Genomic DNA, 12,466 nt, shown 5'->3' with positions numbered 1-12,466 from the left:
GGCGCTCTGACATGGGTGGCTTGTTAAATGAAATTACCTATTCTACTCTATATTTACGTGCTAGAAGCATTTTTGACTTGTGATTTTTAAACTCACTATAATATTAATTGTGTTCTAAAATCTTTGTCATCACATGTTCTGTTAAACTAGAGTGGGCAGTGTTTTGAGGTGCATCCACAAGGGTCCCTCTTCTGTATTTATAGCTCTTTGACTTTTAGGGTGCAGAGCTACAGGGTGGCATATAAGAACTAAGGAAGGGCAAGCATTATCAAAAAAGTAAAAGTGAAGACCTTGTCTCTCTGTCAATTTCCTTTCTTTCAGGTCAATATCCAGGGGGTATTGGAGCCGGAGGAAAGCCACCCAAACCAGGTACAGAGTCACTCCACACTGGATCCACTAATGCCAGCTCAGCTATGTGGGATGATGTGGGAGAGCTTTGACAATGAATGCAGTCTATGTGCGTTGTTGTGAAGGTCTAGGATTGCTCACAATTCCTTGTAAACTGAACGTTTTTGAACTGAATGCCTAATACAGGATGAGGGGAGGGGCTAATGAAAGAGTGCATGTTTTAGTTGGCCACATCTAGGGATGCTTAAACATGCTCATTATGGCGCTGGTGTAAAAGGGATATATGCTGTGATGGTACGAGCGCCCGATGTGAGGATGGCAGGACAATTCTTTATGAGGGATTGTTGGACAATGCTGGATGTGTGGACAGTGCAAGAGCGGTAGAGGGTGTTACAAGAGTGCTAAATGTAGGAGTTATTTAAGATTGCTTTATGCAGAGGGTTTTAGGACATTGGCAACATTATATATGGTGACATAATGTATGGGGACGAGTTGCGGGGATGTCACCTGCTCCCCTTGTAAAAAAAAAAAAATCGTGGGTCTCAGGGGTGTGCCCCGCATGTTCAGTGTAATAATGTCTCCTCAAAAACTTTTTTGTCAGGAGACATTTTTACGGGGACATTATTACATGGAACATGCAGAGGTAGTCTGAGACTATGGATATGGTGTACGAGTGATGGACACAGGGTAATGTGACAAGAGTGTGGACATGGAGTTGGTGGCATGGGTCTGCCGATGCAGGTATGGGTGGAGTGCTGGCTGTTGCGGGTCTGAGGTTGAGCCTGCTAGCGGAGTTTGTATTTTGGGCTGTACTAATGGTGACCTCTTGACTGTTCTCAGGTTACGGAGCTGGAGTTGGTGCTGGAAGCCTTCCAGGAGGTGAGCATATAGTGACAGTTGCATGGCATCCAACACTAACTAAAAGTAAGGGGCCACATTAATACAACACATAAGGCAAGAAGTGACCAGTGCACACCTGATGTGCGATAGTGTAGGATCCTACTTTGTTGTGTAGATGTTCTCACTATGTTGAGGTTGTAGGAGGGCTGATTGTCGGGGTGTGTGTAAATATACTTATCAGAATTTCAATGGGAGAATGCCTTGTCAAATGGCAGCTACGAGGGGCTGGGCTGTAGGAGCATAGGATATGGTTAGTAGTGTAAGAGTTCTGGAAACATGGAGTAGGTGAGTGGCCACCATCACTCATGGATATTAATTAATGGTGCACACATGACTGCAATGCAAACGTTGGTTCCTATGCTAATCTCCTGAGGAACATTAGTGTACCCTTGCATACTAGCAAGCACACAAGCTGTGATAAGGGTGATTTTGTTGACCTGCCCCCTTAAGTAGGCGTCATTATGGAACTAAAGGTCACCGCCAAGCAATCTGAGGCAAGTAGTTTGTAGGTAAGTAGGAATTGACTTCTTAACTACAATGCCCCATCCTGCAACTCCCATGCCTGTTTTTTCTTTTCTTTTATGAGAGATGATGCTAAAGGTATATTCTCAGTTTTACGTTTATTTTAATATACATTTAACCACAACCTATCCTTTGATCTGTATCAAGGCGTGTGGGATATCACTTCCCTTAATGTTATCAGGGTCAAGTGTCATGTGATGTCACTTCCTGCAGGGTCATGAATGGGAAAATGGGCGGGCACGATATGGGACCACATATGACTGCTGGCTTCAGAAGATATTGTAGGAATATTGGCTGGGGAGTCTGTTTTGGATCTCTGGCTGGAAAGCATAATCTAGAAAAGGTGGGTCACTCTTTTGAGTGTTGTGGTCGATCTCCTTGAGACCTGACTATAGTTTATGATTCGTCACCTCTTTAAAGTTAAAAGCCTTGCTGCAGGAAGTTATTTAAGGTGTATTATCGCTGAAGCGAAAGTAATATATGCTTTCAACAAACATACTTGTCTGTGAGTGGTCGGATATTCTGAAACAAGTGAGCATGGGTTCTGACCACAGTCTACAAAGCTCCCCATGTGGCACCTTGTAGATCTGTAGGCACCTTATCAATGGTGCTTTATATTCCACCATCAGGCCGGGAGGATAGCTCAGGGGCAGCGTGTTCGTCATGGAAGCAAGACGACTGATAGTAAGAGAGGTTCTAGTCCCGGTCTCGCATTTGGAGACTGGTCTCTGGTATTAAGCATGTTATAAAAGAATTATAGCATCTTTCATATTTTACCTCGATAGATTTGAAAATATTGTAAGGGGGATAAGTGACGCCAGTCTAGCGAAAATGTATGGAAAACGGTATCTCATAGTTACTAGAATCTCAAATAGGAAGGACCTTCATTCTGAAATGGCTCCGTAAGGTTATCGCTGAGAACTGTACTGTCCATGGGGCAGCTGTGATGTGCCAGCAGTTTGAAAGCCAACCACACATATTCAGAGGAATGCATATGCCCTATACATCCTGTCCATCTCTGCAATGCATCCTCTGGAGGCACGCAACCAGGACCTTCCTTATGCCCCGGCTCGTACACAGTCCGGTCACGGAACCTTTGGGAAATCGTTGGCTAGGCAAGGGTAAAGCTGGTGATTCTCAAATCAGGAAATGTTATCAAAAGGAAATAGAGAACCAAAGGGGACGAAGGAAACTATTGAGCGTACAGCAAGCTGACTTTGGGGTTAGAGGGTTTTCCAGCCACTGGGTTCTGATTGACTCTGTGCTTTGGCTTGCTGCGGGCTATAAAGTGCGCCACCTGGCTACATCCAGATGCATTAGCCGTGCTGCCTTTAGGGACTAGAGAAGGGGAACTGGCTAGTGTGCCTAGTGTAGCAAGACTGGCTTTGGTTGTTAGAGCTGGAGCATAGGCTAGGTTGGAGTGAGAAGGATCACTGCAGATGTCGACAGAGTAGGCAGATTGGCTATGGCATTTAGAGTAAAGGGAACTCACTATGGTGGGTAGATTGGGAACACTGTACGTGGAGTACATGTGAAAAAACAAAAAAAACACTGGTTTTGTGGGAAATGGTACCAAAACTGCCTGTGGTGAATCCGATAGGACACTCGCTGTGGAAGTTAACAGTAGGAGCCCTGCGTAGGGCAATGGAGGAGGAGTAAAAGCTGCGAGGAATGATTACGGAGCACTCGCTGCCAGGGGTGTTGCTAGGTCTCGAAAAGATCCGGGGCTACACTAATGTCGGGACTGCCCAGAGTCGGGGCCAGCTAGCCTTTTGGTTGTGGCCCCTAAGCTTCTATCGGGGCTACAACCAAAAGATCTGTGGTTATAGACCCCTCAGCCCCCCCTAGAAATGCCTCTGCTCACTGCAGAAGGGTGTTGCTGTGGGTGGGAAGGGTGTCGATGAGAGCATTGACTGCCAGAGATAATGAAAGAGTGCCGTCCATGCATGAACATGTAGAATCCTGTATGTGGGGTATGGCAGCAGTGCCCTGAGGATAGAGATGGAGCAGGCTGGCTGGTGGTGGGATGTGTATGGACACTGTTCCCGGGAATCCTGTATGTGGGGTATGGCAGCAGTGCCCTGAGAATGGAGATGGAGCAGGCGGGCTGCCTGGCGGTGGGATGTGTATGGACACTGTTCCTGGCAATCCTGTATGTGGGGTATGGCAGCAGCACCCTGAGCATGGAGATGGAGCAGGCGGGCTGGTGGTGGGATGTGTATGGACACTGTTCCTGGGAATCCTGTATGTGGGGTATGGCAGCAGTGCCCTGAGGATGGAGATGGAGCAGGCGGGCTGGCTGGCAGTGGGATGTGTATGGACACTGTTCCCGGGAATCCTGTATGTGGGGTATGGGAGCAGGCGGGCTGGATGGCGGTGGGATGTGTATGGACACTGTTCCCGGGAATCCTGTATGTGGGGTATGGCAGCAGTGCCCTGAGGATGGAGATGGAGCAGGCGGGCTGGCTGGTGGTGGGATGTGTATGGACACTGTTCCCGGGAATCTTGTATGTGGGGTATGGGAGCAGGCGGGCTGGATGGCGGTGGGATGTGTATGGACACTGTTCCCGGGAATCCTATATGTGGGGTATGGCAGCAGCGCCCTGAGGATGGAGATGGAGCATAGGGGCGGGCAGGCGGTGGGATGTGTATGGGCACTGTTCCCGGGAATCCTGTATGTGGGGTATGGCAGCAGCGCCCTGAGGATGGAGATGGAGCAGGCGGGCTGGCTGGCGGTGGGATGTGTATGGACACTGTTCCTGGGAATCCTGTATGTGGGGTATGGCAGCAGTGCCCTGAGGATGGAGATGGAGCAGGCGGGCTGGCTGGTGGTGGGATGTGTATGGACACTGTTCCTGGGAATCCTGAATGTGGGGTATGGCAGCAGTGCCCTGAGGATGGAGATGGAGCAGGCGGGCTGGCTGGCGGTGGGATGTGTATGGACACTGTTGCTGGGAATCCTGTATGTGGGGTATGGCAGCAGTGCCCTGAGGATGGAGATGGAGCAGGCGGGCTGCTTGGTGCTGGGATGTGTATGGACACTGTTCCTGGGAATCCTGTATGTGGGTTATGGCAGCAGTGCCCCGAGGATGGAGATGGAGCAGGCGGGCTGGCTGGTGGTGGGATGTGTATGGACACTGTTCCTGGGAGTCCGGTATGTGGGGTATGGCAGCAGTGCCCTGAGGATGGAGATGGAGCAGGCGGGCTGGCTGGCGGTGGGATGTGTATGGACACTGTTCCCGGGAATCCTGTATGTGGTCTTATGGGAATCTTTACTTGTTCACAGGTTACGGAACTGGGGCTGGAGGATTGCCAGGTGGTGAGTTTCTGTAGATATTTGTTATTCTTTCATGATCTATAAAGTGCCTAGTAAACATGGATTTAACTGTAGTTGAATATAACATTCTTAAAAGGACACGTCAGGCTCACAGAAGGCCACATATAAATTACCATTCAGGACCGGGGCAGATGGCCTGAAAGCCTTGCCCGTTCAGATCTTACACGCTGAGGAAATGGTTTAGAAGACCATGCCTGTCAGACGCACCAGCGGGTTGGGGTGCCGGGTATATCAGGTGCAGAGAGGGAAGGCGTTGTTGAAGGCATTTATTTTGAGACAGTGAGAGGCAAAATGGATAGACATGGGTAGCATTGCTAATGAGGTAGAGGTGAACATTGGAGCCCAAGGATACCTTGGAGTGGAAGAGGATGGAGTATGGGGGAATATCTACTTTAACATGAAATATAACTTTCCCGCTGTGGTTGCAGATTGGAGGGTCTTGTAGGTGTCATCAAAGACCCTTGTGATTAGGAAGGCATAATCAATGGACATGTGAGGGGTATATGACATACACCAGAGTTGTCATCAATTATTCGGGCTATTTAAATGTATTAGTGGCTTGAGAGACTAAGTAAGATTTGCAATGACACGGGTATTGTTAGTTTCATTAGTGTTAATTGCAGAGAAAGTGTTTGTATGGCGGGATTGAAGTAGTGAGAAGAGTAAAGAGATTTGGAGTGCAGGCGGCAGTGAGGAAAGTTTATCAAGACTACAGAGGTCAGAGTAACTGATCCAGAGGGAAAGGAAAGTTGCCTCTTTAGGTTTTGAGATTTTCAGTTTGTCAGCCGAAAGGTCACCCGGGTGTTTACTCACAGGAAGCTCTTCAGTACTTGTGCTGAAGTGATGGGTAAAGATATGAAGATGGATATCACACCTGCAACCTCATGATCAAACTAGGTCCCGGAGCGAGCGTTGAGAAGGCAAGAGAAAGAGAGGATCAAGCGCTCAGCTTTGATGATATTAGTTATATTCAGCGAAGACCAATTCACCCTATCACTATTGTATAGTCAATTAAATGGTGATCAATAAGTTGGAAAATTGTACCTGTTATTTAAAGAGTCCCGGTTTGTGGTGTGTTTTACACGTGTGACAAACACAGTATAATACAGTGGTAAAGCGCTGAGCACAGCATATTGGTCAAAGGATACCTTACTATGTTTCTGATGGGGCAGTCTCTGCTTGTCCTCAGGTTACGGAGCCGGAGGTTCACCGACAGGTACGTTCCTGAAGACACCATACTACTATCCTTATCCCAGTAGAGTAGAGAGCAACCATTGTAGTAGCTTCCTTCACCAACTGATCAAGCCATTGTAAACCGGAGCTAGATTCTAGCACGAGTGTGGACTGAAGATCCCACCACTCTATGGCACCAATGTGATGAACAACTGAACTGCAGAAGTCATGGATACCATTTGCTCAGCAGCAATGCAGCCCACATACCCCCTGATCCCCAAATGTAACTACAGATGTTGAGCTAAATAGAAGAAAGTTGCCCTCAGACAGCCCCCAGTGCCTCACACAAGGAGCAGCGGCTGCCAGTGAGGGCATTCTTACAACCAGCCTCTTACTGCCCCCTCTGCACATGTTCTCAGAAGATCATGAGCCTTGGGCCATCCAGTGCACCGACGCGTCACCTTCCTTGACCACCTTCCTAGAGGTCTGCACACTGTTCCTTGCTAACCTTGTCTGCTAGTCACTACATGGCCGGCTTTGCTCCCGGAGCACTCTCCAGTAGCGAGGTTGAGAATGGGATTTGCATTACTTGTATTGCCCAGTTACAGGGAAAGTGGCCAGGATCTCTTTGCTGAAGTAAGGCTGATATCATCCTGCCCCAGTTACCCCCACCTGCGACTCTGCCGGCGCCTGTCACACATTGGGTGAGCAGTTCCTCTGCAGTCTGCCCTGGCTGTGTGAGCTATAACTTGAGTGTTGTGTTTTCTTCCCTCTGTACCCAAGTAAGGGCGGATGAAAGCAGAGACGCAGGGAGTGGTAGACGGACACTCCCAGTTGAGTCTTGGATCTTACACTTGGGGCCTCGCTATGCTATGGGAATAGCAGTAAAACATGCTATTTTAAACAACACTTGATTTTTAAATACTATGCTCGGCTACCTATAAGTTGGGATATTTACCACATGGGGCCAAGAGGATAGCTCAGGGGCAACGCGTTTGTCTTTGAAGCAAAACAATGCAGCGCAGCACAGGTTTGAATCCCGGGATCGTGATTAGAAACTGGTCTTTGGTATTAAGCTCGTTATAAAAGAACAATTATAATAATTAGAACTATGGAGTAAATCGAAAGTACTGCCTTGGGTACATTTTCAATGCATAATTGGGTGGTACTTTAAAACCCAAGTTATGTAGAATTTCACATATATTTACTCTTACCATTGTAATGAAGTCCATGGCTTGGCAGCATGATACTATTCTGGGACCCGGGTCAAGGGAAACATTCTTGAGTTCATCGCAGTCTGTCACATTAACAGACATTGACGGGTGCCCTTTTCCACCATGACACGTTTCACGAGTGTGATTGAGACATCTTAAATTCACTAATAGTGCACATCACCGACAAATCTCTGCCTCGATTTGGCCGTCTTGTTTGCCTCATTAGGTATGTTTTTCTGTAGAGAAACGTGGCACTTACTTTTCCATTGTGGCTCGTCCACAGAATGCCTGTTTTAGGGCATTTTGTAGTTGTATGGGTTTTATGGAAAACATAGCTGAAGAGAAGCTCTTTTTGTGGTTTATAATTTAAAAACAACCTCCAATATTGGTCTGCTTACAGCCCCACAATGCCAGTCATATTACGGCATGGTAGAGAATGCCTTCTTAGACAGGCACAATTAATAATTCAAATTCGCAGTAGACCGTGTGATTCTTGAATTACAAAAATATAAAGTATTCTAAACTTCCACAAGAAAGGAGCCACTGAGCTGAGGGCACTGTCATGTAATGGCTGAGCTGCTCCACAGCAATGCAAGTCCCTCCATGGTTAGCAACGTGTATCCACTGCTGATAAACACTTGCTGTGTTTGGTAGTGAATCCGCTCCTCTGCCAAGGGCGCCTTATTGATCACCAACCAAATGAAAATAAATTCCATGCTAACGTCCTTGGAGTTTAATGATAGATAATAGACTGTCATGTATAGTTTTTAATGATCCTCCCTGGTGGGTTAGGTCTAGGGAAGACTGTGCTATGTGGTGGGTTAGGTCTATGGAAGACCGTGCTACGGGGTGGGTTAGGTCTAAGAAGACTGTGCTATGTGGTGGGTTAGGTCTATGGAAGGCCGTGCTACGTGGTGGGTTAGGTCTATGGAAGACCATGCTACGTGGGGGGTTAGGTCTATGGAAGACCGTGCTATGTGGTGGGTTAGATCTATGGAAGACTGTGCTACGTGGTGGGTTAGGTCTATGGAAGACCATGCTATGTAGTCGGTTAGGTCTATGGAAGACCATGCTATATGGTGGGTTAGGTCTATGGAAGACCGTGCTACAATTCATCATAGTTCTCAGGTACATTCCATAATGTGTATGAGTCCTTCATGATTACCATGATACTTCAATGATGGAAAGGCCTCCCCTATCTAATTGGTTAGTTATTATTTAGATGTGTGCATCATACGTCAAGGTTGGTTAGACCTATCTGTGGTTGATTTGACCCTCTATGGGTGATACAGTCCTATATGATTGGTTAGTCCCTTCCTCTATTAAAATGTGTCTCCTGAGTTGCTTATGTACATTTATAGTCTGTCTGGTGTCTGTGTGATTGGCATGGTGGTTTCATGCCTGATGTGCTCTCCATTTTGAAAAATTAGGGCTTTTCATGGCTGATATAGATCTCCATAGTTGGTAAGGCCCTTCTGTAGGTTTTATGGTCCCTCAATAATTTCTATTCTCCTTCTATGTTAGGTATGGTACTCCGTGGTTAGTGTAGAACCTCTATGGTTTGTATGTCTCCTTTGTGGTTAGTTCGGTCTTTGCATTGTTGGAATGGTGCTTAAGGATTGATTCATTCTTTTATGACGCATTCATACATCGCACGCAGCAGTCTAACACTAGCCTGCTAATGAGGAATCCAAGATGGAGACCATTAGAGATGAAAGTAAATTGAAAATAGACACATCTTGAGCTTTCTACAGAACTGTAGATAATGCTGACTAAAATTAAACAGAATGGGCCACTAGCACTAGAAAGGCTCAGCTGGCAGTTTTCCTAAGGTGATGAGAAGGTTTTGGTAACATGAAAGCAGGTTCCTATTGGAGTTATGTGCCGTAAAATGTGTGCTGAAAAACACCTGAAATCCTGACCTGTGCACCAGACGCATAGCTGTAAAGTGGACACTCATTTCTCACGAAGCAGGTAGTGAAGTCTACTGAGGATAGTGGTTGGTCTCTCTGTGGTTGATATGCTCCTCCATGATTGCTGAGATAATTCTATATTTGGTAGGTTGATAAGGCCTTTTATGGGTAGTTGGGTTCTTCCGTGGTTGGTATGGCCCTTCATGTTGGGCAGCCCACTCTTCAGTTAGTATGTCCAAACATATATAGATTGAGTTCCTCCATTGATGAGGGATTTCCAAAGTTGGTTTTGTCTCAGCATGCTTGGTGTTAATTGTCTTCCGATGATTCCCTCTTCGGATGGTTCTACCTTCAGTGGTTTCTTAGATCCTTCTGTGTTTGATACAGAGTCCACCTGGTTGTATTTGTCTGCCTGTGGTTCATAATGTTCTCTGTGGTTGTTAACTTATAGCAAGGGTATTATGATCATTGTATAGCTTAGTTAGTCCTTCCAATGTTGGTGTGTCCATTCATTGTTTTGTATGCGCAAGGATGGCTAACTCCTTCATTCATTATTTTGGCACTCAAACGTTTGCTAGGTCGGTATTTTGTTGGAATAGTCACCTGCAGGTGAACAGTTCCCTCTGTGGTTGATCTTATCAACCCTAGTTGATTACATTCCCTCTGTTGTTGGAATGTTCTTCCGTGGTTGATGAGATTTGTATGTGGTTAGTATTGGGTATCCAAGCTTGGCTAGATCACTCTGTGAATGCAATTCTAACCCAGAGCTGTTTAGGTCCCACTCTGGCTTGCCTCTTCCCTGAGCCAGCTGTAACTTGAATGATCCTCTAATATTGGTATGGCTCTATATAATTGGCTAAGAATTTCTGTTGTTGGAATGGTGCTTCGTGGTTGGTTAGCGCCTTCCGCGGTTCTGTAGTGTGCATGGTCCTGCCCTTGTCTGTACAGTTCATTAATGGGCAATATTGTTCTTTAAAGGTCTTTATAGTCTCCTCAAGGTCTCTATAATGCCTCGGTTGTCTATATGGTTGACATTGATCCACTCATGAAGGGTATGGCCCTTTTGCAGTTGCTTTGGTACTTCTTTGTTAGACTGAGCACTCCATGCTTGCCAATATTCCTTCATCATTAGCTAAATTATATATTTACGGTTTGTGCACCTTATGATTATTCAAGGGCCTCCCCCTAAATCCTACATTTGTGAAGCCACAGAGGGAGAGGAATAGTGCTGCTGTAGTGCAGCTCACCAGCAAGCAGCACACATCCGCCCCCTTTCCATAACGGGGCAATAGGCAGATAGAAAGCAGTCAACCTTAATCAGAAAGGAGTGGCACAATTATGAAGAAAATAATCAAAATTGCGTTTGCTCTCAAAAAGCACAGTCAAGAGAAGAACAGCAAATAAAAAAGGGAAGGCATGGATGAAAAGCTTATGTGGTTGGTGCAGAGGGCTGTCAATCTTGGGTTGATAAAGCTTTGTATAAAATGCCACTGCTGCAGAAGACAATGACAATGGACATCATTACACGGTAGGGGGTAAGGATTTACCGGTACCGGTATTTTACCGGTACCGGTAAACTCTTACCGCCTTACTACGAGGTTCCTTTGCGGGTTGGGGAATTTAACACCTGCTTTTTGCAGGCATTAAAAACCAACCCGCAAAGGGACCCAGGGAGCTAATTACGGTACCGCAATTTGCGGTGCCGTAATTAGCACCTTCCCCATTCCCATTATGCCCTATGGGGCAAAAATGGGAATGGGGAAGGGCAATGGTGGAAGGGGGAATTACCGCCCCACCAACCTTGGAATGGGGCGGTAATTCCCCTTTCCACCAAGGCGGTGCCGGTATTGTACCGGCATGAACCATGGCGCTAATAGAGCCATGGTTCTCCACCTACCGTGTAATGAGGCCCAATATCTTCATATGGAGCAAAAGGCAAGATGTTCAGCTCATGCTCATACCCATAATGCACTCCTTTGTGACTCTGATCTGGAGGTGAACTTCCAGTGATGTTAACTAGGAGGTTCTGTGTATCTGTGGCTTTTTTAGTTGAAATGGCCCATTCTACCACAACTATGCAGGTAGAAGGGGTTTTCCTTGCTATTTTCTAACTCGCCATAATATTGATAGTGAATGGTTTAAGTCCCAATGAATATATTCATTGCATGATTGGGCATCTGGTCACCAAGCTCACCTTGATGGATCTATTCAGAAAACAGGTGATGATGCACCAGGAAAACATGTCCACAAACATGTTTTATCTGGTAGCAGTGAATTTACCAGCTCCAGCAAGGTCAACATAGGACAGCGATCAAAGAGCAGCAAGCAACAAGGCAGCCTCGCGCAGGCTGCACTTCTCAGAGCACAGTGTAAGCTAGAACTGTTGCTTAATTCATTTATTTGACATTTGTAAAGTGCCCTTTGCAAACCAGGGGTACAGCATCATGGCGCCTAACTTGACAAACGGCCCTGGGTCACTAAGCCTCTCTTGCTACAAGAGTCACCCTTTCTAAAAGGGAATTTACTGACTCTACATACATCAAGCTGCCATTGTTTCTTATTTCAAGACAGGAAAGAGGCTGTTCCCCCATACCAGGTAGTAGGGTCACCATTTTTGCTAGCTTTGCACAAGACAAGGATTGAAGAATACACAACTATGCAGCCAAGCCTTTAGTTGAAGGTTTTGTAAGGCATCCCACGTATGGGCACATTTGTTACAGTTCCACACATCCCTTGTTCCCTGTGCATTAGCAGAACATCATGGACAGTGACGTGCCTTTAAGACATGGAAAGTAGCAGAGACAAATTATGTAGAAACAGAGAGGAAAGACTGCCTTCAGCCATAGATATAGCAGAAAGACTATAGTACTGGTCATTTCTTGTGGTTGAGGAAGACGAAGGACAAAGGCTAGGAATAGACAAAGGGAACCTGCCAGAGCATAGAAGCAGGCAAACTTCCTGGCCACTGGCTGAGTCTGGAATGAATAACATAAGAATTGAAATAGATCAATAACTAAAAGATTTAGACATATTTAGGAAAGTCCAATTGATATGAATAA

General features: G+C 46.2%; 1 protein-coding gene across 13 annotated transcripts in view; it reads left to right on the top strand.

Annotated features, from left to right (window-relative positions):
• Nucleotides 1-12,466, top strand: part of ELN (elastin) — a 187,185-nt gene that overhangs the window by 131,170 nt on the left and 43,549 nt on the right. For 6 of the 13 annotated variants that reach the window (XM_069614808.1, XM_069614810.1, XM_069614813.1 and 3 more), the window contains 4 exons: nt 322-369; nt 1,189-1,227; nt 5,057-5,089; nt 6,297-6,323. In XM_069614808.1, coding sequence (XP_069470909.1) covers nt 322-369; nt 1,189-1,227; nt 5,057-5,089; nt 6,297-6,323 — 147 coding nt within the window. The remainder of the gene's footprint in view (nt 1-321; nt 370-1,188; nt 1,228-5,056; nt 5,090-6,296; nt 6,324-12,466) is intronic. The other 7 variants (XM_069614818.1, XM_069614815.1, XM_069614811.1 and 4 more) reach the window with 2 other exon arrangements.

The sequence above is a fragment of the Ambystoma mexicanum genome, chromosome 9 (assembly GCF_040938575.1).
Source record: "Ambystoma mexicanum isolate Mex_15411 chromosome 9, UKY_AmexF1_1, whole genome shotgun sequence".
In the NCBI taxonomy this organism is placed as follows: domain Eukaryota; kingdom Metazoa; phylum Chordata; class Amphibia; order Caudata; family Ambystomatidae; genus Ambystoma; species Ambystoma mexicanum.
Note: the sequence above shows the minus strand (reverse complement) of the source record. Positions and strands in the feature narration are given on the sequence as shown.